Source organism: Aptenodytes patagonicus, chromosome Z, assembly GCF_965638725.1.
Source record: "Aptenodytes patagonicus chromosome Z, bAptPat1.pri.cur, whole genome shotgun sequence".
Taxonomy (NCBI): domain Eukaryota; kingdom Metazoa; phylum Chordata; class Aves; order Sphenisciformes; family Spheniscidae; genus Aptenodytes; species Aptenodytes patagonicus.
Window position 1 is genome coordinate 24,372,732 of NC_134982.1, and position 26,423 is coordinate 24,399,154.

The window sequence follows — 26,423 nt, forward strand, 5'->3', positions numbered from 1 at the left end:
GACTGCAGGTGTCTGGAGAAGCCTCCAGGTCTTTACGAAAGGACTTCCTTCCTCAGTGACTCCCGTAGAGACTCCGATCGGGGACTCATCCCTTCGTCCTTCCTCCCGCCTTGGGCAATCTTCTCCCCACCTCCCTGGGCTGCATAGAGGCGCCTAAGATGGCGGGAGGTTCGGGGTGGTAGGAAGCGTTAGAGGTGAAGCGTAGCCGAGCGTCGAGCTCGGGCGGTTGGTCACCTGCCGGGACGCTCCTTTCCCGACCATGAGCAACATCTACATCCAGGAGCCCCCCACCAACGGCAAGGTGAGGCTCGCTGGGGGCAGGGGCTGCGGTGGGCGAGGGGCAGGCCAGGCCAGGCCGGGCCGTGGGGTGGAGGAGAGCTGTACTGCAGCGTAGGTGAGGGGGCTGGGCGTGGTGTGCGGGCGGGGAGCTGCTGCTGAGGGGGGTGTGCGCCCCTCGGGGGGGTGCGGGTGAGAAAACTCTGCTCGGTGGGAGCTTTGCAGGCGAGGGGGGTGCGCGTTGTGCGTGGGGAGCGCGGCTGAGGAGGCTGCGCTACGTGAGTGCGGGGGTATTCGGGTGAGGGGGGGTGCGCACTCTGCGGGGGGGGTGGGGGTTGTGCACTGCGGTTCCATTTGAAATGGGGTGTGTGAAGAAATTGTATGTTGCGGGGGGGGGGGGGGGGGGGAACGACAGGTGAGGAGGATGAGGGCTATATGTGTGTGTTGGTGGTTTCCGTGTTGTGGTGCTGGTTTGAGGTGATATAGCCCGTAAAGACATTACCCGAGTCAAAGCACGACGTGTGCTGTGTGGATACATAACACAGAGCAGTCCTTGAAACATTTCATTTCCTCTATTCCTCTACTAGGTTCTTGATTTTATTATGATCTCTCACTGAATTTAACGGTATTACTTGTAAGAGAGGTATATGCCTTTGGAGATTTATGGCATAACTATATTTTTTTTCCATGTTGTTTCATTATGGAAGTGATAAAGGATATGTAAGTTTCTGTCATGTGTCGGGTACCACGTCATTGGCCTTGAAGCCTCATTATACATTTCAGTTCAAAATTGTACCTTAAGTTCCAGTAATACTACCTAGAACTAACAGTGGCTACCTGGCACATGTGAATGTCTACTGCTGTTACTGATATAATGAATTCAGAAGTATTTTTTTAATTCAGCGATTATATTCTTAGATCAGTGACTAAGTTACAATAAAAATAATGGTGTATTTATCTACATTTTTATAGGTTTTGCTGAGAACAACAGCAGGAGATATAGATATAGAATTATGGTCAAAAGAAGCACCAAAAGCATGTCGAAATTTCATCCAGCTTTGTATGGAAGGTAATGACTGAATGGGATAGGAATTGTTGAAATTATTCCATATGCAATCTTTGTCCCTTTTTTGTAAAATAGAGGTCATAACTATGTCTTAACTCTAGTATGTTAATGAATTTATTTGTATTTAGAAAATATTAGCTAACTCAGACAATGTTTTTCAAGGTTATTAAGGAACCCGGTGGGAAAAAAACCAAAACATTTTAGATGGTTTTCTCAAATGTAGCAGATGATGTAGTATTACTGAAAAGTATGTCAGAGGCTTGGGAAGGCTTATTTTCAGCAAGTCTCTACAAAGTATAACTAATTCTTTAATGTATGTATGAAATGGCAATGATGCAATATTGGACATCCTCCAAAATTCTCACTTCTGTATCACCATCTTTACTACCTTTTAATTTTTTTCATGAGTGCTTCTAATGTTTCATTTGCTGTAGTTTTTTGTTGATGGAAGCTCTGTAACACTGTTAACTGAAGTAGTGAGTACCAGAATGAAAAGCTCCCTATTGGGAAAACTGTAACAAGAGTTTGTGAAGGACCTGGTGCCTTTGTGTTTTCTAGCTGCTGCTATTATCCCTTTTATGTGTTTATAGAGTGGTTAAGAGTTCTTTTAGCTTTTCTCTGTTAAGGAAAAATAGCAGTCTAGGATTTGTGCCTTCAGCATGGATCCAGCCTGTTCTGTGTTCTCCAGAACACACCTAATGTGGAGATGTAGAGATTTTTTGCGATGGTAAATCAATTTCTTAGCCCTTGCTAAGTCCTAAGAGTTCAGTTATCTTCAGTGTTAAAGAACTGGGCTTTATTTCCTTTCTGAATTTGTCTGACTGCTGTGTAGGATCCTATGCTTTGTATAATAAATTTGAGTATTTCTCTTGTGAGTATCCTAGCATATAACCATCTGTGAATATATCTAGCTATGCTGCAGGATTTGCAGATCCTGCTTTGTCTTGAAGCATGCTGCAGATTTATTTTTATTTATTTAAGAAAAAAAATCAACCCAAAATACATGTCAAGTAAAGTTAAGTTTGCATTCCTTTTGTTTTCTTATGATCTCATAAACCTTATCTGATAGATAGATAAAAGAGGATGACTTAGGGAGCAAAGTGTACCACATATTTCATCCTGTGAAAATGATCAGTTTGGGTACAGTGTAGGTGGCGGAAGGGGTGACACCTGTGTTCCATGCTGGTGAGTGAAAATGCTAATAATTTGGTGTATGAATGTGGCTAACGATGTATGTGAGGTGTTGGCTGGGACAGAGCATAGTAGTTTTAGCTCTCCTTTTAAATTGATGTAGGTTGGTAGTATCATTCCAGTGATAAAACTTAAAAGCTGAAAAGAAAATAATTCATCAGTGTCATCTTATTGGTGATGTGCAGTGTATTTTGCAACAGAAACATATGACAGCACCTTTTTTTCATAAATGTCATCAGCAATACTTTGTAGCTGAGATACAGTCACACTGAACAAGACAGTGGAAGAGGAGGGAACGCAGTGGAAATAGCAGAATCCAGTTACAGTGCTTGCTTTCTGGAACTTCAGTCTCTAGACATCTCTGCATGATCTATATGAAAGTTTGATTTTGAGACCACTTACACGTACTTAATATCTTTTTTTTTTTTAGAGTATTACAACAACACAATATTTCACAGAGTAGTGCCTGGCTTTATAGTTCAGGGAGGTGATCCCACTGGTACTGGATCAGGTGGAGATTCAATCTATGGAGCTCCCTTCAAGGTACATATCCGTATATGTTATGCATTTATTTTTGGTTATTCTCTACCAGTTGTTAGTCCTACTGTGTTAGGTTGTGAGAAAACAAACCTTATATTAGAAATGCAACATTATACATGCAACAGTAGTTGCTTTCACATGTTGCTTCAGTATTTTTAAATATGCCTTTTTGAATTGAGAGTTCTTAAATCTGGCTGTTCTGATATTATGATAAATATATAACCTTACTAGCATGAACTTCACAAGGAAAAATAGGGAGGGGGAAGAGTAAAGAGTAGGTGTTGGTATGTGGCAAACTCAGATGCAGAAATGTACAGTTTACACACATTGTATCTCATTTAGCAAACGTCTCTGAATGTTGTATATGTGTTCATTGGTATTATTGATACCAGCATGGCTCATCTCTTAACCAGGAGGCTCAGATCCTGAGTGAAGCTACACACGCACAGCAGCTGTGTTCTGTTTGGCCTGATTGTTTCACTTCAGATGGGGTGGGCACCTTTAACTCATGACTGAAGCTGCATAGCCTGACTTTGGGCCCTCCATCTCCCTGCTGCTAAAGTAGACTCACACATGTAACACGAACATCAAGTTTGTGGAAAGGATTGGTACCTGAGCAGGGAACAAAACAAATGTTACCAATATTGTAGTAGCATTGCTGCTTAAAATTAGTGGTATCTCAATATTGCAGTGTTTAGATTTGTGATACTACCATGGTATTAATATATTACTCATAGCTTTCACCTTGCTTTGAAAGTAGTCCTATTCTGTCTCCTTATGGTCCAGAAAATGTTCTTCCTATGGGTTTTTGCAATACTGTACTATTACAACCTGTTATTGAGCTTCCAGTTATTTTACATGAATTAGGATTTTTTCCCCTAAATACAGTGGTTAACAAGAACGCATTTCATACACTTGTAAAACTATCAGTTACCTTTAGAAATGCTTTGGATTTTTTTAATATTGGGGGGGTAATAAATGCCAACAAAAATAATGAATAACAGTTGATTATTAGGCAATAATTGGAAAAAGAGAAAGTTAACAAGGTAGAACTTAGAGTTTTTATTAAATCATGTGTCTTTCTATTATTGATATACTAGTTTCTAATTTTTTTCTTTGGTGTTTGTTGGTTATGTGTTTATGGTTTCTTTTGAAAGAAGATTGTTCACTTGTTTGCATTATATAGGCTCTAAGAAGAAAAAACATTGACTAAAAATAATCTTTTCTGCTGAAAACAGAAGCTTTTAAATAGAATTGTGGCATTAAGTTTCAAAAGACTTTGGTTTTATTATTGTCTGAATTCAAAAGAAAATCAACAGCATATTTTCTGTTTGTGCATATTGATGTAAGTAAGCCATAGCTAAAGAAGTGGAAAAAATAATTACATACTTAAATTATGTTCTTTTCTGTCTTTGCCAGGATGAGTTCCACTCACGATTGCGATTTAATCGAAGAGGACTTGTTGCTATGGCAAATGCTGGGCCCCATGATAATGGGAGTCAATTTTTCTTTACGTTGGGTCGTGCAGATGAACTTAATAACAAGCACACAATCTTTGGAAAGGTCTGCTACACAAACTAGAGTCCCAGTTTGAGTTTGACAGAAGCTACTATAAGTTTCTCTGTATTCAAAGGCTATTTTAGTGTTGTTTGCTGCTACGTACATTTGAAATTTATTTCACTGCTTTCTAAGCTGTCTCTGTTCTTTTTGTTTCCCATGTCTGGTAGAAATGTTTCTATGGGTTGTTCTCGTAATTATCTGTTTTGCTGTTGTTACTCTTCTAAATTATATTTTTGTGTTGTGCTTCCTTGGAATAATCTTACTAGTATTATAATGGCTCTGTCTTATCAATCAGTTCATCTAATACTAGTGACATTTTAGAAAATTCTGTTTCTAAATTCTAATTACCCGAGAAGAATCAGGAAAAGGAAAAACGTAACCCTGACCCTAACCGTAAACACTAAATGTAAGATTTATTTGAAAGAAAATAAACCAACTATTTCTTTATTTCAGTGTCTTTTATTTTCCTGTTTCACAGCTCACAGTAAGAATTTGACATCTTCCCCTGCATATGCTCTCAAAAATGCAGGTTTAGTTACCTGTATTCCTTCAACTTTTGCTGTTTAAAAAAACAAACCTTTGTACATTGTACTTGCTGTCTTTTAGAAGACATGCTTACAGTATTTCCCATATCATTTGTATTTTCAAAATTCTTTACATAATAATTGCCTTGCATTTTGCACAATAATTAACAAAAATTATAGGCAAGGACTTTAAACCTTTTTTATAAATTTGACAGGTTACAGGGGATACAATATATAACATGTTGCGCCTGGCTGAAGTAGAAGTTGACAAGGAAGAGAGACCTCTCAGTCCACATAAAATAAGAAGTAGTGAGGTGAGTATGTTCTGGTTTGAAACTTGAAATTTTAAAATTCTTTTGTTCATAGCATTCAGAAAACTGTGTCCTAGTATGAAAACTTGGCATGTCTTTTTAGATACTGTTTTAAAATATTGAATCATTTAATTATAACAAAATACTTACTAAAGATGTGTCTAAAATACTACTTTTTTAACAGGTTTTGTTTAATCCTTTTGATGACATTGTTCCAAGACCAAATAGAAAGCTGAAGAAGGATAAACCAGAAGAAGAACCTAAAAAGTCCAAAGTAAAAGGCACAAAGTAAATATATGCAACATAAGTGATGGTTAATTTTCTTTCACCTTTAATTTCCAGCTTGGTAATTTTGTATTTCTGCTTTTGAAACACAGGGCTTTACCAAAGTGCACAGAGGAATGTTCTCTAATCTTAGCCAAACCTACTTCCTTGTTTCTGAAGAGATCATACAAATCTAGTTGCTCTGACTGAAGTGGTTACTGTGCTGAGCTGTAACTGTTTCATGCATGCTGACAGTTTGTTGCAAAAGAGAGGTAAAAGGTAGCATTAAGCCTTTCCCATGGGCAAGAATGTGCAATCATTCTTGTGACTGAGATGACACTGAAGTTAGTATGTACTAGTAACTAGGTCATAGCTCAGTTGTTTGAGGTTTTTGAACTTTATCAGCTACCACTTCTCTCCCACTAAAATACTTAGCAAAAAGCAGGCATTTTAACATGGGAAATTTCAGTTTCTGTGAATGAAATTTGGTAGTCATAAACATGCAATGAAAAGTAATAGGAAATCTAGACTGTGTGTATGCTGTCAGTTCTGTTGGACAGACATACAACATGTTGCGATTGACTGGTTCTAACATAATGAAAACAATTTTTTTTTTTTTTTCCCAAAAGTAAAGATCATTATTTCTTTTAATTACATTCTGTGAATGTGGGTGCATTTGATGCCTTTGTGAGCAGTCATACCTTGAAAGTTTTGTGTTTGGTACTTGAATGTTGCTCTGTGGGGAAAAAAAAGATTGGAAAAAAATGCAACTGCTCTGTTTTCAGAGCTGTCAGCATTTAAGAGTCTGTAAAAGTTAGTCAAGGCAGAATTTTTTAAATTCTGTCTTACCATTTTCTAAGTGATGCTTAACTTTCTTGATTGTTTTGTCTCAGGAATAGAATAGAACATGCTTCTCTAAATATTCATGGTTTATTGCAAAACAATATGTTTGAAATTGATACATTTAGCAGGACAAAGTTTTTTAAAAAATTGCATACAATATGAAAGTAATGTGTTTAAATTTTATGGAATGTTAATAAGACAGTATGTAATGTTTTACTAGAAAATGTGTTTTCTTTCTTAAAGAAATTTTAACCTGCTTTCCTTTGGGGAGGAAGCTGAAGAAGAAGAGGAGGAAGTCAATAGAGTTAGTCAGGTACTGTACCAAATCATCCCCATTTTTCTTTTAAACTTAAAATTACCTTTTTTGCATGTTTGTGAAAAGCTTTAAAGTTCTTAATCTTGTTCTTATGTTTGAGTGTTGAACAATAATACTAGAAATTACTTCAGTTTTTATGATTCTACTATTTTAACATGTTGAAAAAACCAGACATTTTTAACTTTTCTAACTTTGAAAATGCCTTAAGTTACTGTGTGATATTTTTACATTTCCATAAACATAAAGTTTCATACTTTTAGTGTAGATCTGTGTCTGCTCTTTAAAATTCATGGAGGTGATAGGTACTTTACTCTCTTTCACCTCCTTAATTGTAAGTGTGTGATTTGATGGTAAAATACTTGGTTTGAAATAAATCAATTTGTTCACTGCCAGTGCATTCCTAGCTCCATTTTCTTATGTATATCCATTCTGTGTGCAAAATCAAGTGCGGTTATTGTGGGGAAAATAGTGCATTATCATAATTAAATATTGCACTGTTGTGAATTGCCCATGTTCACAGAACTAGGGTTGCATAGGTAGTCTTTGATCTAACATTTCCTTATCTGACTTTGCCACTTAAATAAGTTTAGTCTAAAAATTTCTTTAACAAGTTGTCATTCTCATTTCTACTGCTGACCAAATTATTTCTCTAGAGCCCTAGGCTTTCTTACTTATTTGTACGATTCGGGTACCTACCCGCTTCAGTTAGCGATCAGACTACATGCTGCTGAGTCCTGTACCACATAAGTGAAAAAATGGTCCTCAGTCCTCAGGATTTAGTTAAAATACAAAAGACAACAGTGAATAATAATGGAGAATATTACAGTGAGGTGGTATCAGTCAGAATGATAGTAGAGGTTTATCACAACGGTAGTTTTAATTTTTAACTAAGAAAAATATTCTTTCTTGTTTCAACTTGCCAGTCAGACTAACTATACTTGTTTACCTTAACATGCTCATCTGCAGTTCTGCTCTTGGTATATGTCTGGTATTTAATACTTCATTTAACTTGGTTGCTTTGATGTTTTCCCCTTTCATGCCAAATACTTGCTTTTCAGTTTAAAATGATCTAAATAGAACCCCTCTTTCATGACAAGTCCAGTTTCAGTGTTGTCATGGTGTCTTCAACTCAGTCTTAAAATCTCATCCTCATATTTGTCCTGACTAAATTCTGGACTAGCTCTAGGTGGGAAAATAGCCAAATCAACTGTTAATGAAGAATTTCTATTCATTCTTTACAACAGAATGAAATCTTTTTTTCCGAACCTCATTGCTTGTTTCTAATAGGTCTAGATCAGTATCTGTATAGTTCTGGACATTATGTTAATCTTGGTTAAGTTCAAGTATGTGAACTTCAGCACCAACTTTCATTCTCTGTTTTTGATAAGAAAAATTGAAGGTCAAAGTTAATAATGGGATTCTCTGACATCTACAAATTCAGAATCCTTCTGTGAACTTTTTTTTGGTTGCTAGATGCAGTAAGACTTGATTGTTTCAACATAAGAGGGTATACTTTCAAGGACTGAGGTTGAGAGGAAAGTCTGCAAGTAACTGAGGAATCCTCTAACAGATCGGGGAAAAGGGAACATTTTCTATTAATTTTTAGTGCAGTGAGGCTGAGGCTAAAATTATCTAAAGAGTAAATGAAAACACCATGTATCAGGATGAAATTTTTATGGTATTTAATGGTTTCGTGTTTACATGTGAAAAATAAGAATTCTTGTCTTCGTCACATCATATTAACCAAGTAAGTACTGAATTTAAGAATGCCTCCCTAAGTCTTTTCTCCATCTTCCCCATTATGAACAATTTTCTACTCTGGATTTGTTCAGCCTGCACTACACTTAGTCTAAGTAAGTGAATATATTTTGCCTTTGCTGCAATGCATCACCAGATTCTTGTTCCTGAGACTGTACAAAGAAGGGCAAGAAGGATAACTGGGGATATGGATCATAGTAACTTTAAAATAAATTTTTTAAAAAGGGAGAGAGGGAGGGAAAGATGAGAATGATTATTCCCTATTTCTTACAATATGAAAGTTGAGACACAAAGATAAATGAGCAAATAAGTATACAAAGAAAAAGTATTTTTCCCTCTTGGAATTTAAGCTGTGAACATTTATGGGCAGGACATGATTAAAGTGAGAAGTAGAAATACTTCAAAACAAGATTAAGCAAAGGATTAGGACTATTGGTTTCTTTTAAATGTTACAGGTCAAATTGTGTCTTTGTATCAGGAGAGTCTCTAAATGGTTATATTACAGAGAGTATGAATCTTAGAAAGAAAATTTGTTTACCCCAGGAGGTTATAGAAGGCAGAGATCACAGGATTAGGGAATTTTGTGTCAAGGAGTGGCAAGAGCGGAATGGCTGCATGAGGGAAGGCAAGTGCAGAGGCAGGAGTGATTCCAGTACAGGCAGTGTGCTTACCAACAGGGGCACAATCCCACAGGGTCTGGATACAGCAGGCAGAGTTGGTTGCTGGTAACAGGGTCCATCAACAGTCCTGGACACGGCAAGCAATAACCAAGACCAAGGTCCTCATCCAGGCAGTCCAGTCAGGAGCCAGCAAGAGATGGGGCAGGAGACAGGGCTGGAGACAAGTCTACAATGTGGGTCCAACAGGCCCATCTAGAAGGTGGGATTAGACACAGGTACACCTCTGACATAGCTCAGGCAGACAGTGGATTCTCAGGCCTGAGCTGAAATGGTGCTAATGGGCAGAGGAGCTCCAGGTAAAACTCTTCAGGGCCACCAAGGCTATTATTGCACTTGGGGACCTGACAGTGGGACTCCCACTGGTTGTTGATTAGTGTTTAAACTGAAGCTTTCAGTGTCCAAAGAGCTCATTTAATTGTCTGTACATGCTTGGAGCAGTTTACAGCACTTGTCTTATGTTTCATCTGGCTCTTGAACACACACACAAATTACTTGTTTTAGGAAGTAATTTTTCATGTTGTTGAACGTGTTAGTCTTTTGTTCTACATAATAAAAAATCGAAGTTGTGTTTTAAATGAGTAAGATTTTATTATCCACACAACTACTGCCTTCCTGAAAGGATTATAAAATGCCACTGAAATAGAGACATTCAGGTCACAATGCAGACTGTTCCTGTAACAGAGATTTTCAGTCTGATTTCAGTCTGAAATTTAAGTGTACTTTTTGGATTAGCAGCTTTCTTACTGCAGTCTTTCTGCCTGAAGATCTTATGTGTTGTTAGATTTATTTGACTGCTTACTTCAGTAGATGATTCCTGCATGGTGTATTGCAGGTTCATGTATTGCAGGTTGTTAATTTCTTTTTTTTTTTTTCCTAGGGGTCTAATTAGTGTTCTACCAATTGATAAGTACTGCTTTGTACATGCTAGTTCTTTGAGTTGTCACATGCCATTACTGGAAAGTCATGTTCTTACCTCTTCATTCACTCAAGTATATATGTGCTAGGCCATGTATCTTTATGATGTGTAATGATTGTGATGATTAAACAATCTTTTTTTTTTTTTTTCCCCTCTTTCCTTTAAAATTAAGTGCATTACTGTTGCAAAAATACTTTTTAAATCCATGGGGTCAGATTGGTGCTCCTCTTTCTGGAACGCCTTCTCTGTTCATCTGCTATTAAAAGTGTTTATGCTTACTGGTTAGGCTAAAGCTAACAAGAAACAAGTTATCTTGTTCTTACCATTCTCCTTTTTCACCATCTGTTCTCTCAAACACTGAAATTTATAATACCTTTTTTCTTTTCTTTTTTTTTTAACAGAGCATGAAGGGAAAAAGTAAAAGTAGTCATGATCTACTAAAGGATGATCCACATCTAAGCTCAGTTCCTGCTGTCAAAAGGTGAATATGTGATTTCCAATTTCCAGAACAGATTTACTTTCAGGATGTTAGACCTGATTAGCATCACGTATACTCATTGTTTGTCTGTTACTCTTTAAGAAATTAAGAATGGCCATGCGGGATCAGACCAAATGTTCCTCTAACTCACTATGCTGTCACTAACATTGACCATCAGTGGACACCCAACAAAAAATAAAAGCAGGGCAAGTGTAATGTTTACCTGAGTAGTCTCGCAGCCTCCATCTACTTTCAACTCAGCGGACTGTCAGAGTTTGATGTGTTTCATCTATTTAGTAATCCTTAATAGAGCTCTCGTCAAAGTACTTATTCAGTCTCTTGTAATACTGCTTACATTCACACCCTCCTGTCTGCTGCAGGAAGAAGAACCTCCCCTTTTTGTTCTGAACCTGGCTGCTACTGGCGTCATTTGATAAATTCTAACTCTTATGCTGGAAGAGACAGTGAGCAGTCAGTCCCTTTATACCTCTCTTTACTACAATCCCTTCTTAGGCCATCTCTTTTCTAGCCTAAACTTTTAAAGACTTACTCAACTTTTTTTCACACAGTTCTGTACCTGTGGTTATTCTTGTTGCTCTTCCCAACCCTGGTTCTGTTCTAGAATACCTCCCCGCTCCCCCCCCCCCCGCAAATCTAAACAACATATTAAAAATTAGGTGAATCACAACTCTGTATGCTTGCATAAAAATGGTCTCTGTTTTCTTCTCTATTTCTTTTTAATACTTCTTAACTTCAGATTTTTTTTTTAACCACTGTTGAGTATTGAGCTGAGACAATTCCATGAAAATGTACCAGCTCTAAGAATTTGCTTATCATAGAACAGTTTGGGTTGGAAGGGACCTCTAAAGGTCATCTAGTCCAACCCCCCATTCAACCAGCAGGGACATCTTCAACTACATCAGGTTGCTCAGAGCCCCGTCCAACCTGACCTTGAATGTTTCCAGGGACGAGGCATCCACCACCTCTCTGGGCAACCTGTTCCAGTGCTTCACCACCCTCAGCATAAAAAATTTATTCCTTATATCTAGTCTGAATCTACCCCCCTTTAGTTTAAAACCATTACCCCCCCTGTCCTATGGCTACAGGCCCTACTAAAAGTCTGTCCCCATCTTTCTTGTAAGCCCCGTTTAAGTATTGAAAGGCCGCAATAAGGTCTCCCCGGAGCCTTCTCCACACTGAACAACCCCAAGTCTCTCATCCTTTCTTCATAGGAGAGGTGTTCCATCCCCCTGATCATTTTCGTGGCCCTCTTCTGGACCCACTCCAACAGGTCCGTGTCTTTCCTGTACTGAGGGCTCCAGAGTGGACGCAGTACTCCAGGTGGAGTCTCACCAGAGCAGAGTAGAGGGACAGAATCCCCTCCCTCGACCTGCTGGCCACGCTTCTTTGGATGCAGCCCAGGATATGGTTTGCTTTCTGAGCTGCGAGCGCACGTTGCTGGCTCATGTCCAGCTTTTCACCCACCAGTACCCCCAAGTCTTTCTCAGCAGGGCTTCTCTCAATCCCTTCATCCCCCAGCCTGTATTGATACTGGGGGTTGCCCCAACCTGGGTACAGGACCTTGCATTTGAGCTTGTGAACCTCCTTTTTTTGCTGAGGGTGCACTCGATCCCACTGTGTCATTGATGAAGATATTAAATGGTACTAGTCCCAGTCCAGACCCCTGAGGGACACATCATGATTGATGATGGTCCGCTGAGAGCTCCTTGTTCTCTGTGTGGGACTCCTTTTCCTCACGTGCATAGCTTTACTTTTATCTACTTCAAATTTCATCTATCATTTTATTGTCTCGTTATTCGGGTCCATCTGCAGTTCTTCAATCTGCTCTTGGCTTTACTATCCTGAGTAACTTAGTATTATCAAAAAACCTCAGTGATCTAGCTGTTTGCCTGCTTTGTTACTGAGCTCACTGAACAGCTCAAGCCCCAACAGAGACTACTGTGGATACACACTAGTGATCTCCATTGCAAGAAATGATTCTTTGCTTCTAACTTTTGTTTCCTGTCTTTTAACCATCTATTTATTCATGCGTGGACTTTCCCATCACCCCAGGACTACTTAGTTTCTTTAAAAACCTTTCGTTAGAGATTCTATGTAAGTCCAAATATATCAAAGAGATCATCCACAACCACGTGTAACCCCTTCAAAACACTCCCAGAGGTTGGTAAGGCAGTTACCTTTATAGCCATGTCACAAATCCCAAGTAGGTCATTTTACCTCTTCCGGTGGCTTCTACTTGTTCAGGACAGACATCAGAATTACAGACCTGGATGCATTCTAAATATTTTCTTTAATACTTATAAATGCGTGTTTGGGGTTTTTTTTATTATAATCTTCTATTAAGAAATACTTCTGCAGAGAGTTTTCTGGATTAATTTTTTTAATGAAATTAACGTCATTGATTCCAACAAATCTACGGTTTCTTTGACCTTGATTTCTTATTGATGGCTTAGAGCGCACCTCAAAGCCTTGACTTTGGGGACTCCCTTAATATTTCTCGCTTTGTTTCTCTAACATAAATTCTTTTTTAAATTGTGGGATGGAAAAATCTTCAAGGGTCTTTATTATTAGTTTGTGACAATTGACAGTGGATATACTCAAATAGATTCCTTTTTGTCCACTAAACGGTAGCTGTATAACAAATGAAAATTTTGATGTTAAGCTTAATTATCAGTATAGTGCGTGTTGAACATGCCTATATAAAGAAGGCTTTCCAAAATATAGACTTTGCAATGAAATGCTAAAAATTGTTTGATATACAAGATCAAAAATGTCCATCTTAAGTGAGTTTTGTTGTTTTTTTTTTTAACTGTATACATTAGTGTTTTGTCTGGATAGCTCAAGGTATGGTTAGAATTTATCCATTGTATGTCTGTGGTTTTATCCTGTGTTTTTTAAACACTTCTAATTAGAAAGGATTATGACAGTCAAATGATGGAAAATACTATTAATTGATACTTTTAAGATGAATGTGACGATGATATAAATGACTAGGTTGACTAAAATTTCAAGTAGCTAACCAAACAAAATTTTTTATTTAAGAACTGTATTTTAAATCTCCTCTGGTACTTCAAAGTAGTTATGATTATTTTTCTTCTTCTAGTGAAGCAGCGAGTGAAGAAAGGGATTTGAGTGAGGTAAGTAACTTTTTTTTTTTTACAAATAAGTCTTTGTTTTTTACAGTGTGTGAATTACATTTTCTTAGGGGAACAAATGCTACTTTAGAGGTTTTTGAAAACTAGCTCGAGTCAGATTTCCAGCAAAAGGCTGGAGGCCCTTTTAGAGATCTAAGGTTTGGCCATTGTGAACATTCACAGCAGGATAGAGTTACTACTGCATGCTACCTACTGCATTTTATAAAAACTGCTTACCAGATATTTTGGTCAGTAGATTAGGTGTATGGGAGGCTATGTACCACAGAGTGATAAACCATTAATAAAAGCCCTGAAATTGCTTCTAAAAAAAAAAAAAAGGTTAAAATTAAGTTTGTCATGAATAGTGATGTAACTCCAACATCTGAGGGGAAATTTGTGTATGAGTGAGAGTCCTGTTGGAAAGATTTCTTCGAGGAAACAAAATTTCAGTGAATATTTATCACTTAAATTGTATCTATGAAGACTGTCATCTCTGAAAGACGGGAAATCTGAATAACCAAGCAGTAACATTCAACGAAACATAGAGGCTGTTTTAATTACAAGGAGATTGTCATACATGGTGCAGAGTAAAGTTGCTAGCTGAAGTATGTCTTTGCCTCCAGCCATAGGTCATTACCGCTTTGAGTTGCTGTTGAGACAAGGATGTAATATTTGACTAGGAATGTAATCTCCCATTCCCCAGAGTGAATCCTGAAAAGTACTGTTTTCTATATCTACCCACCATGCACAGGTACTACACAGTTAGTTGATGCATTGTAGAAGTGAAGGAAAGACCCAATCTATCCCATTCTTGTGCCTAAAAAAGAAGAAAACAGTCTGCTTCCACCCTGTTTTCCTGGTTTTTTTTCCACAAAGCATAGTATAAGTTCAGGTTCTTGGACTCTTCTCCTTTGTAATTCCTGCTGTGCAGGCGTATTTAAGTGTTAGAAGGGTTCTGAGAATAGTATTTAATTAATAAGTCTTCAGATGTCCAAATAGCCATTTAAGTGAACTAGATTTGGGGAATGTAGAACAGGGACATGTTAGGTATATTTATTTACATTTTTATTTTTCAGCCTAATTAATCTGAATGCTGTTAGAATAATGTCATGAAGTAGGAAATAGGAAGGCTTTTTTTTTTTTCCTGCAGGTGCTCTCCTTTCATTTCATTGAAAGATCTTAGCTAGAATCTAGCATTTCAGGCAGTTACCTGAGCCTTGTAAAGTGGTACTAGTATTTTATCATCTTTCTTGGATTTATATCAGTTAACACATCACAGGATCACTTTCGCATTTACATGACTGCAACAGTGGTAGTTTTATAGCCATCCTATGAGCAAATAATTCTTCCAGATCTCCCTACCTCCCCCAAATAACAAGTCCCTAGTGTGTCAGAGAAACTCTTGTTACTATTCCCTAAGCGCCTGACCTTGCTGTTCATGCTATTAAATATCATCCTGTTTCTCTTACTGCAGTCCTCAAGGTCATACATTTCATGCTTTGAGAGTCTCATCCTTTGTATTAACAGTACCTCATCACTATTTGTTAAACCTCTTTTTTCTGTGTCATTAATGAAAACATTATACGAAATATGTTCACAAGACTGAAATTTGTTTTCCCACCAGTGACATTCCTCCATTTCCCCTTTCTGCACAACTTGTTTTCTTCTCCCTGTTTGTCAGTTCGTTACTGAACAGTAAGTTTCATGTAGTACTATGCATAGATAAAGCTTGATATCCGCACCCCAATTCAATGATCTTCTCAAATGGCTAAATCATACTACATGCTGTAGCCGTTAGTCATTCTGACACAAAATCTCCAATTACATTTTTATTTCCAGAGCAAAGAGAAGAATAGGGCAACTCCACCCAGCTAACAGCAGCAGCAAAAACTAGTACAGCTTCCAGGCAGGCAGTTTTGCATTTCTGTGTTGCTAGGGGAACACATCATCCAACTGAACAGCCGCTTCTCTCCTGAGTTGTCATGTAGCCCACTCTGGGTGGAAATGTGTTAAATCTAGTTGGTAATGAGACTTCAGAAAAATGAGAGTCTAAAAGATAGGAAATCAGATGGAGTTAATGAGACAGAAAAGGGACTGAAGGAGGAGACTGGGCAGGAGAAAAGAGTAGAGTTGCAGGAAGGAATGCGTTGAGGAGGAAGGTTATATCCTATTTTGTCAGTGTTTTTCTAGAAGAAAACTGGTGAAATCCTGTGCAGAGTGAGGGGAATGGAAGGTTTGGGAAGTAGGGGATTCAGCTGAGTTGGACAAGTTGAACCATTTTGTCTCTCCCATTTTAAAATACCATCCGTGGAAGCCCCCTCCTGTTACTCAGACTTCTGTAATTTGTAATTAGCTTACTACTTAGCAACTGCAATTTGTCTCAAGTTGTCCATTTTTATTCTAGAAATTCTTCTATGCAACTCTCTGTGTTTCAGTGAAATGCTCTTACCTCAGCCCTAGCCAAATCTCCACCAGGAGTCTGTCTCTATCCTTGACAGTTAAACACCTTGAACACAGTCCTGTCATGTTCCTTTTCTGGATTCTGCCCCCTGCCATTGAGGTCTGTTGTCATCCCATCTCCCTGATAATTTATCAAGTAAGCAAATCCTTCAGAAAGTTTCATTATCTCCTCTGTCAAACAGTCACTTCCTGGGAAATTAAGTGAAATGCTGATCCTGTTCCACTTTTCTCTTTTCCCTATTTAAAAAGAACAGACAAAACCTCCACAACAACCTTTCAGTTATTTTATTGACAAAATATTCAGTTATTTTACTGTGCTGAATATGCACAGATTTTGTTTCTTATTCCTGACTGGTCTTCTCTTGTCTAAATCTAAAATCTAAGCATGGTAGTCTGAAGATTCCTAAACAATGACTCAAATAAAACATCTGAAATCCAGCTCTTGATTTTTCTCTTGTATTCCAAAAGTAGTGCCTCTTACTGTTTTTATTTTCCTCCCCTTTCTGCCTCCATGTTTATGGACATGGTCTTCATGCTACTCTTCCTTCTACCTGTTAGTCACACCCAGGACATGTACATTGTCTTTAGAGTGTTCCTCTCCAAGTGCTGACATCCCGGCAGTCTCCTTGATACAGTACAGTCCTCTGGAATATCATTTCTAAGTCTGTCCTTTCTCTCTGTGTGGTTAAAATTACAATCACGTAGCATCTTATGCTTTTTCTTTAGCTAATTAGCATCACTCCAAAATAAATATAAAAAGATGAGCCACCTAGTCTTTGAGCTGGCATCCTTCAATGAAGATTCATGCAGGCTTCCTTCTTCAACGAAGGAAGTAGTCAAACTTAGATCCCTCGGTCTAGTCAAGCTTCTTCTTAATTGCTGAGAGGAATGACTTACTTCTCCCTCCAAATGTTTTTGAACCAAGGTGGCTTATCCCCTTTTGCTTTCCTCTGCTAGGCCTGGAAGCATAGTACCTCTGTAGCAAGTCAGCATGACTGATTCCACAGGTTTTCACAGCCTCTTTTGATCAATGTGGTATTTGTAAATTCCTTCACGGAGACTGATGGGCAAACCTCTTCCAACCCATTATGACTGTAGGAATGACCAATGACCCATGATGTGGCAGGAAGTTCTTAGTAAGGTTTTTTTTGTGTGTTTCTTTTAGTGGAAAATGAAAGAAATGTTTTATGTATTGCCTTGATCAAATTTTGGATTCATGAACAATGACCAGACTAATACCACATTGCTATGAGGTCTTCTGCAGACCTGTAAGGGTTTACAGTCTAGAATGGACTGTTTTAGTTTTTTAAGCCATACAAAAAAGATTTGTGTATGAAAAAATATTTAATTATCATATTTTTAATTTTTCCCTCTGAAGCAAATAAGGAGATGTTTGCTTTGAAATGAAATATTTTTCTTTTTTTTTTTTTTTGTAAGGACTTATCTTTGTAAGAAAAACTTTCCATATTCAACATTCTGTAGTTAAAAAAAAAAAAAGCTAAAGGAGAAGTTTTATCATTTTAAATCAATAAAGGAGGAAGAAGAACATGATGAAGATGCTGATAGTGTAGAAGGTGAAGCTGCTAGCAATGAGAGATTTCAAATAAAAGAACGCATTGCCAAGAAGTTGAAAATTGATACAAGTGAAAATGCTAAACAGCAACTTCAAGAGGAAGAAACTAAGACAGAAAAGAAAACAACTAGTCGCAGGTAAGTATTGTGCTTTTTTTCCTCCCCCACCCCCACCCACCCCCCCTTCAGCTTGTTTCAGTTAGATTTTCTGCCCAATTCCAGTTTTGCGGTTACTACATTGATAGGTTAGTATTACATTAAAATTATTCCCCCCTGCTCACCTCCAACTGTGGAAGATGAAATTGCCTATTGCTTTCTCATTTTTTAGTTTCATTTGGCAATTTGAGACAAAGCGTTAAGTTAAATTTTGTTACACTGAGCACTTGTATGGGAGTTTTATTTTTCCCTGTGAGTTATAAATTAAGAGTATTTATATGTGTTTATCATGCTTTACTCTGTCTTTCTACACAGTTCTAAGATTGAGTTTTGTAGCTTTATCTGTGATAACACATGGTGGTCATCCACCACTGAGACTTACAGAAAGTAAAGGCTTCCTAGTCATCCATTAAAGTCTGGTTTAACACAGTAGTCATTCTTACAGTGTACCAGTTTTTCAATAATGCAATTGATAGATCAGTTTTTAAATACCATCTAGGGCTGTTCTCAGAGGGTTGGAATATGTCTATGTTTAGTCGTGTAACACTGTATTCAAATTATTAAACTAGCTCTAGACAAATTGTTATGTTTCTGTAGCAATATTCTGCTCTTTACAGACATAAAAGCATGGGTTCCAGTCATGTATTATAGCTGTGCCAGCCTTCGTGAACATCTGTATTGATTAGCACTCAATTTTCAGTGAGTTAGTTTGTTTTCTTGGAACCTTGTGTCTTGGCAGTCTTTCTTCCAGAGCTGGTTTGGGAATTTCTGCCTAATGATATTTATATTGCATAAAAACATTCATCATGTATGCAAGTGATGTGTAGTGGACCTGATGGCAAACTTACTAGGAATGATTGTCCAGTATTTCAATAAACGTGGGCTCCAGAAGTTACTGAACAATTAAGTCTTTGCAGTTATAAAGTTCAATGTGGAAATTTACTTATTCAGTGAAACTTACTGGGGGGGTAAGGGGAGGAAGCATCAAAAAGATAGTTTAGTTTTTGTACTCTAACTCTGCACAGTTGTCATAAATAACTGCCTGATGAAATTATTCAGGCTTTGCCTATACTAAATTCTGTGTATGTAGTGGCTGTCTCAGATTCTCTCCCACAACAGTTTCCTCTGAACTGAACCATTCCCCCTCTGTGTTTTGGGTTTTGGTTTGTTGGTTTGTTTGGTTTTTTTCTTCCCCCTGTTTACCCTCACTGCAGATATGGTTTTTTATGTAATGGCCAAGGCATATTGCCAACACAGAAGAATCCAGGACAGTCTGTGACAAAAGAATACCTGGTAGTCAATATAAAAGCTTCACAAGTTCCATAGCAATTACCGTCTCTGTTAATAACTGGGAAGTAAAGGCTTTGGGTCAAGACACAGGACGATACATTTGTTGTAATAATAATACACTTTAAGGTGTATTATATGTATTGAAACTTTGGTTGGAAAACAGAAGGAATAACTGAAACAAAATCAGTTGTTTTACAGTCATCAGAAATTCACATATCTGACTTGCACCCTCTGCAGGTTATTCTGGCTTTATATGACTATATATACCTGCTAAAAATAAAAACAACTATATCTTATTGAACAAGGGGCTGTTGTCAGTTATGGTGGGCATTCAATCATTGTCTTAATTGTAAAACAAAACTAATTATTAAGAGAAAAGGGAAATCACACCCTGACATTTGCAACTTTGGTGGATATCGATCTGATTATTTTTTACTGAAAGAATTTGGTATGATTTTAAAAACAAGATTAGTAAGTTTTGAGCATTCCAGATGAGGTAGAATTTTTTATTTTACTCTGTGTGGCCTATATATTTAGAAGCAGGCTGTGCTTTTAGAGTGGTAGGAGCACTTGCATTGTATTGGATAATCTTTTAATATTGGTATATTAAAATATACCAACTGTAAGTGTTGCTGTTTGTCTGCCTTTTTTGGAGCAGTGAAAAACCCAGTGACAACGTTGCCAAGAAAATATTTTTTATTAACCACTTTAATAATTTTGAATAGCTCCAGAAAATAAAATATTCATGGGATTTAAGCAGGAAATTCAGTGTCCTTTTCTACGTCTTCTCCAGTATTGACTTGAATCTGAGAAGCACACCAGGTACAGTACAGGAGCCTTTGTAATTTGAGCAAAACTGAGTAGGTTCCAGTCAGTTCTTTTTCTGGCCCAGATGATGTTACTTCCAAAGTTCCTCGTAATTTTGTGTTTGCTGAAAAGAAGACCCAATGTACTTAATAGCTGGAGATAAATAAGATATCGTGCATTTTACATCAAAAATTCAACACAATAACATAAAAGGATATAGTAAACAAAATTTTTAATTTAAATGGGCATTAGTTTTTCCTGTCATAGGATTTTACTTTTAGTTAGAGGCAGGACAACTAACTTTCATGCTGTGGCAAACTTTATGTACTCAACAAGATTTGTGTGGTCAGATCTGTAAATTGATGTTAATCCATTTCTTTTGGAACCGTACATAAATCTGATCTCTTTGTAGAACCATGTAGTGTTATGTACATATACATAAAACTATTTCATGAGCACTGGCTTTCTGTTTTTCATTCTTCTTTTCTCTCTATAAGAGCACCTAAATCACAGTATATGAAATTTAGTGTCATGTTTTTCATGGCTGTGCTGCATATAACTAGGTATTCTTTCAGAGGACTTATACAAGACATCTTCTAAAAACCCATCCCCTGTTTTTCCTTACTGCCATCTTTGAAGTTGTGCTGTGTGGCTGCTTTGGAAATTGGTGGCTGTAATATCTCTGCTGTAGACAACTGGTCCACAGGAAGTATACTGAGATCAAGGAGGATGATGGGTAACTTGGATCCCAAAATCTGATTACTAGTCCTACGGTTGAGATCAATGCATAATCCCAGTGGTAAATTACATGAATATTTATCTTGTGTCTATTAAAATGGTTATATGTCAGTATGTGGAACAAGAGTACATGAGATAGTCTTCTGTCTCAAATCTTGCAGAAACATTGTGCTGAAGCAGTTTCCTGGCTGCAGAAAGAAGTTCCTAGTTTTCAGTACTCTGCCTTCAGAGATTGATAAATCCTGCACCCTAATAATGTTTTTGATATTACCTATAATATTCCCCAATACAGAATAAGCATAAGCTTCTCAGAGTCAATGAACTGTTCCTGCTCATGGAGATTGGACAAATACAGATTAGTGTTAAATAGCCAGTGGAGGTGAGGATTCAGAAATTTAGAAGTTCTCCAAGAAAAGCTTTTTCTGAAAAAGTACCTTCAAGTACATGGCAGCCAAATAACATCTTTAGAATAATAAAATGCATTGGACTCAGGTAGGTAGTAAGTACATACAATCTGCCCAACAACCTATCCACCAATCTGTTTAACTGTCTGTTGGGTTTACAGGGATGGCTGCTAGAAACAAATTTGCCTAAGGTATAATAGCAAGTTTGTAGCATGAAGGGAACATAAAGCTATAACATATCCTTAGGAATGCGATACTCTATGCCCAAGCTTGCATGATGTTTTATCACATTTTCAGAGACATTTGTGTAGGCATTCTGTAAGCTGCTGGCTCTGCATGTGGACCGTCAATGTGTTGTGTTTGTGGCTATTCCACTCTTTCAGGGTAGTAGCAGTAGTATTATAGCCAAATGGGTTATCTTAACTCAGAAGAGGGTTTTATTGGATGTGTTTTTAGCAGTTCGGACCCATAGCCTTGGGAGATACTGCTTAGTACCACAAGTAACATCAATTTCTAGACTTACTGTTTTCCAAATAATTGTCTGGCATGAAAATCAAAGGCATGGTATTGTTTGTTATAATTAAGGTGTTTAACTTTGAGGTCTGATGACATAAAGTAAGATAAACATTATCAAGTTTCATTGTCTGGAATAGTGACTTTTTTGTAAGTGTGCTGGAGATGTTTGATAATAGTCTCATGGGACTTCACCACCCACTGTAGTCCAAGTGTGTGTTGATCAGAGCAGGCAGAGATGTGGGAGGTGCAAATATCAAAAAGTTGAATCCACCATACATAGCTTGAAGGATAAAGTCTACTAACATATCAGAGGGCCAAGAAACATCTCGTATCTATTAGAATTGTTCATCTCATCAGATATTTAAATGTGCTAATAGAATAATTGAACTTCTAAAAATATTTTTGCAGAGTACTGTCTTTTAACATGCATGACTTTTTCTACAAATCTGTATTCATTTGTATTAGTTCTGTTTCTTTTAACACAAATCCATTTGTGAAGTCATAAGTTTGCACATCTGTTTCAGAGAAACAATATGGAAACAATAGACACCATGAATTTAAGAAGGTACTGAAACCCAATACCACTTCTAAATGCAATCAAACTTGGAGTGCTCAAATGGTGATGTTAATTTTAGCCATTTCAGTATGCATTTGAACCTTTTGTGTATGTTTTAAAAAATAATTTGAGACCCTTTCCAATTTTGTATTAGATAGGAAACCTTGGGGAAAAAGAATTTCCCATTCATTCTGTCACGTTGTTAGAGAAATTCCACAGGTCTGTTGTTTTTTTATTCGAAAGCTTAAACCTAAACTTCAAAGTATAGAACAGCTGTTTACATGAAGGAATGTATACAGATAGAGAAGTGTTTGCCATCATTGCAATAGTAATCAAATTTATCAGCATTACATTGCATTTGTAAAATGGCAGTGGCTTGAGATGATCATCTGAAGGCTTCAGAGTAAACAGTCCTCTTCTAGTTTGGTAATTATAAATACTGGGTTTACACTTGTTTTCATCCTGTAGGTGGAGCTCGGGTGCTACACATTTCTGGTTACCAGCTTTTAAAAATTTTCACTGCTGCTTCTTTGCAAGACATGCAGTGTGCAAGTAGAGTACAGGTGATTGTACAGTTATTCACTGTACAGTCAATAATTTCAGTTGAGTCCTTATAATGGATGTGCTATTAAATAGCAATATGCAATTGGTGTCCCGCAGGGGTCTGTATTGGGACTGGTACTGTTGAATATCTTCACCAATGACATAGACAGTGGAATCGAGTGCACCCTCAGCAAGTTTGCAGATGACACCAAGCTGAGTGGTGCAGTCGACATGCCAGAGGGACGGGATGCCATCCAGAGGGACCTGGACAAGCTCGAGAAGTGGGCCTGTGTGAACCTCAGGAGGTTCAACAAGGCCAAGTGCAAGGTCCTGCACCTGGGTCAGGGCAACCCCTGGTATCAATACAGGCTGGGGAATGAAGGAATTGAGAGCAGCCCTGCCGAGAGGGACTTGGAGGTACTGGTGGATGAAAAGCTGGACATGAGCCAGCAATGTGCGCTCGCAGCCCAGAAGGCCAACCGTGTCCTGGGCTGCATCCAAGGAAGGGTGGCCAGCAGGTCGAGGGAGGGGATTCTGCCCCTCTACTCTGCTCTTGGGATGGAACACCTCTCCTATGAAGAAAGGCTGAGAGAGTTGGGGTTGTTCAGCCTAGAGAAGAGAAGGCTCTGGGGAGACCTTCTTGCACCCTATCAGTTCTTAAAGGGGGCTTATAAAAAAGATGGCGGCAAACTTTCTAGCAGGGCCTGTTGCGACAGGACAAGGGGGAATGGCTTTAAACTAAAGGGGGATAGATTGAGACTAGATATAAGGAACAAATTTTTTACGCTGAGGTGGTGAAACACTGGCACAGGTTGCCCAGAGAGGTGGTAGATGCCCCATCCCTGGAAACATTCAAGGTCAGATTGGACGGGGCTCTGAGCAACCTGATCTAGTTGAAGATGTCCCTGCTGGTTGAATGGGGGGTTGGACTAGATGACCTTTAAAGGTCCCTTCCAGCCCAAACTATTCTATAATTTTATGATTCTATGAAATTGGTGTCTAGAATAGCTGAACTACTGAGGAAGAAAGCTGACTTTTCTTTTTGAGTAGTTAGAGTTAAATTCAAGTGATGCTGTGTTTGTATTTCCTGTTGTATATTTTTCTCCTAATAATCCTATGAATTGCAGTTGAACTAAGTAATCACATTTTTTTGGCTTATAAGCCATCGCTGACTATCATAAGGAGATGAATAGTAGTAGTTGCTATTAACTACTATTGTAATTAAAAGTAGGTGTATTGCCACTCCTTTGCATTCCTAGTTTTTCTTATATGCATGTTTCTTGTCATGGGTAAAATAAATAATCTCATGAAGCTTTAGATATTTACTGTGTGTATATATAAGAAATTACTTGCTTCATCCTCAAACCAGAAGTGTATAACACTTTTTAAGGTGTAATTCCTCTGACTTCTTTTTCTCCATTTGTTAAAAGACAAGATGAAATAACTAGTTTCCTTACAGATATCTGCACTTGGTCAAATGACTTGCATCCCCACTGTCATTTTGTCATCGAGGCACATAGTAATAAAAATAGTTAATAATGCTAGGCAGACATGCTCAAGTTCATGCTAAGTCCATTTCAGACCATGCAGTAAAAATTGCATATAGTTAAGACACCATAACATTTTCTTAGCATCTGAATAAACATTGACACACTGAGCATGCAAGATTGCTTTGCTTTCCTAAAGTGCTCTCAAAGTACTGTAGTGTAGACCAGCCAAAGGTAATTTTATGTGTGATCTCATGGAGTCTTTTAAAAGACCTTTAAATCAAACCTTCTTTTTCTCTTTGTAAATCCACAGTTGTTATAAATGAAGAATTGGATATCTTTTGTTCATAAATGAATAATGTATGGTAGAATATTTTGTTCTAAATGCATTTACTGTGCACTTGTTACCTTGTGCTTATAATGCAAGCATTATAATGAAAAGAAATAAAAATAATTTGAGAGACTCAAATAATTCTACAGTGGAAGAATTCTTGTCATTCTTGTAATTGTTGAAAATCTGTAACTTCTTTGTTATTTATAACAGTTACATTTCTGTGCATGTATGTGCAACCAGGTATAACTGTTACTATCAGGCCTTGTCCAACAGTACAGCTTGTCTCCTTGCTTTTCAGTTTAGCACCAGGAAATATAAATTGCACGTTAATAAGACTGGCTTCTGAGTTCTTGAATACACTCCCATTGCAACTGACTTCAAACTTCACTATACCTAAAGAACTGCTGCTGTTTTCGTATAGCAAATTCAGGTATTCTGTTTTAAGCCAAAGGAGACCGTTAGATAAACTGTGTGTCTGATGCCATAATTTACTGCCAGTTACCCCTGTATTGAGCTTACTGTTTGGCTACAGCTGAACAGGAAAGGCATTCAAACGTAATTTGTAGATATCAAGAGAGTGTAGTTTGATCCATATTTAGTCAGTGAGTTTAATCTATTCCAGTATTTAGATAACTCACCCCAACAGTACCTCATCCAGTTTCCCATTTTAATTTGTCTGGGTTCAGCTTGTAGCCAATGAATTTTTTTGCTGTGCCTTTTTCTGAAGTTCACTGCAGTATGCTGTATTTTCTCTTACTTTAACTATGTAAATTCTAATTGAGTCCTTTCTGTCTTTTTGATAAGCTGTACCCATTGAGTTCTTTCAGTCTTTCACAGTAAGACATTTTTTCCAGTCCTCAAATCACTTTATGACTTTTTTTGTTCCTTCTCCAATTTTTCAACATTTTTTGAGCTTTCATCAGTAATCTCTTATTAGCCTTACTACTGCTGTATACAGAGAGTAAAAACTTTTTTTCTTACTTCCACCTCCCTGTTTATTCATACAGTGCCCACACTAGCCCTTTTTACCAATATTCCACTGAGATTGCTTATGTTGCTACGGCTTTCCAGATTATTTTCAGTCATCACTCTCCAAGACCTAGTTTCCCATTTTGTACACTTACTCTGTTTTTTTACTTCCTAGATTTTGGCAACTTGTTGTCTTCAGCTTTTGTTTTATTTAGCAAGCCCAGGTTGCCCAGCAATCCTGATAGGAGAATTTGCTACTGTGGCAGCTTGTGTGATTCACTATTAGTGGATTTAGTATCGAATTCCCTGGAGTGAATAGATATATTTCCAGTCAGTGTTTAATGTCTCATTGGCAACTATTTTAAGCAATAACTTTGTAACCTAATTCTTAATAAAGATGTTCTTTTAGCCTGTTTTATGTTGCTGATTTTTTTTAAGGACTTCTTTACTTGAAAGTACTGGGAAGCAAGTTTTCCTGATTTCATATAATAGGAGGGGTTATTTGGGTTGACTCTAAAATTAGCCAAGTTAGCACCCAGTCAGGAACTCATGTTGAATTCTACTAAAAAACTCTCTGATAGCATTATGTCAGAATTGATATGCTGCTCTGAAACCTTTTTGGTTTTGACTAGTGTGCTTTTTCTGTGGGAAAGTTTTATTGGATTATTGTATTCTAGTTTGATTCAAGAAGTACTTTTTTGTGTGTATGTAAT

General features: G+C 37.6%; 1 protein-coding gene across 1 annotated transcript in view; it reads left to right on the plus strand.

The window, feature by feature from the left end:
• The first annotated feature begins 4 nt into the window (after positions 1 to 4).
• Positions 5 to 26,423, plus strand: part of CWC27 (CWC27 spliceosome associated cyclophilin) — a 123,200-nt gene continuing 96,781 nt past the window's right edge. Inside the window, exons 1-10 of the mRNA XM_076363008.1 lie at positions 5 to 301; positions 1,249 to 1,345; positions 2,964 to 3,076; positions 4,493 to 4,636; positions 5,373 to 5,471; positions 5,653 to 5,756; positions 6,819 to 6,888; positions 10,647 to 10,726; positions 13,848 to 13,881; positions 17,873 to 18,048. Coding sequence (XP_076219123.1) covers positions 260 to 301; positions 1,249 to 1,345; positions 2,964 to 3,076; positions 4,493 to 4,636; positions 5,373 to 5,471; positions 5,653 to 5,756; positions 6,819 to 6,888; positions 10,647 to 10,726; positions 13,848 to 13,881; positions 17,873 to 18,048 — 959 coding nt within the window. The 5' untranslated portion in view covers positions 5 to 259. The remainder of the gene's footprint in view (positions 302 to 1,248; positions 1,346 to 2,963; positions 3,077 to 4,492; positions 4,637 to 5,372; positions 5,472 to 5,652; positions 5,757 to 6,818; positions 6,889 to 10,646; positions 10,727 to 13,847; positions 13,882 to 17,872; positions 18,049 to 26,423) is intronic.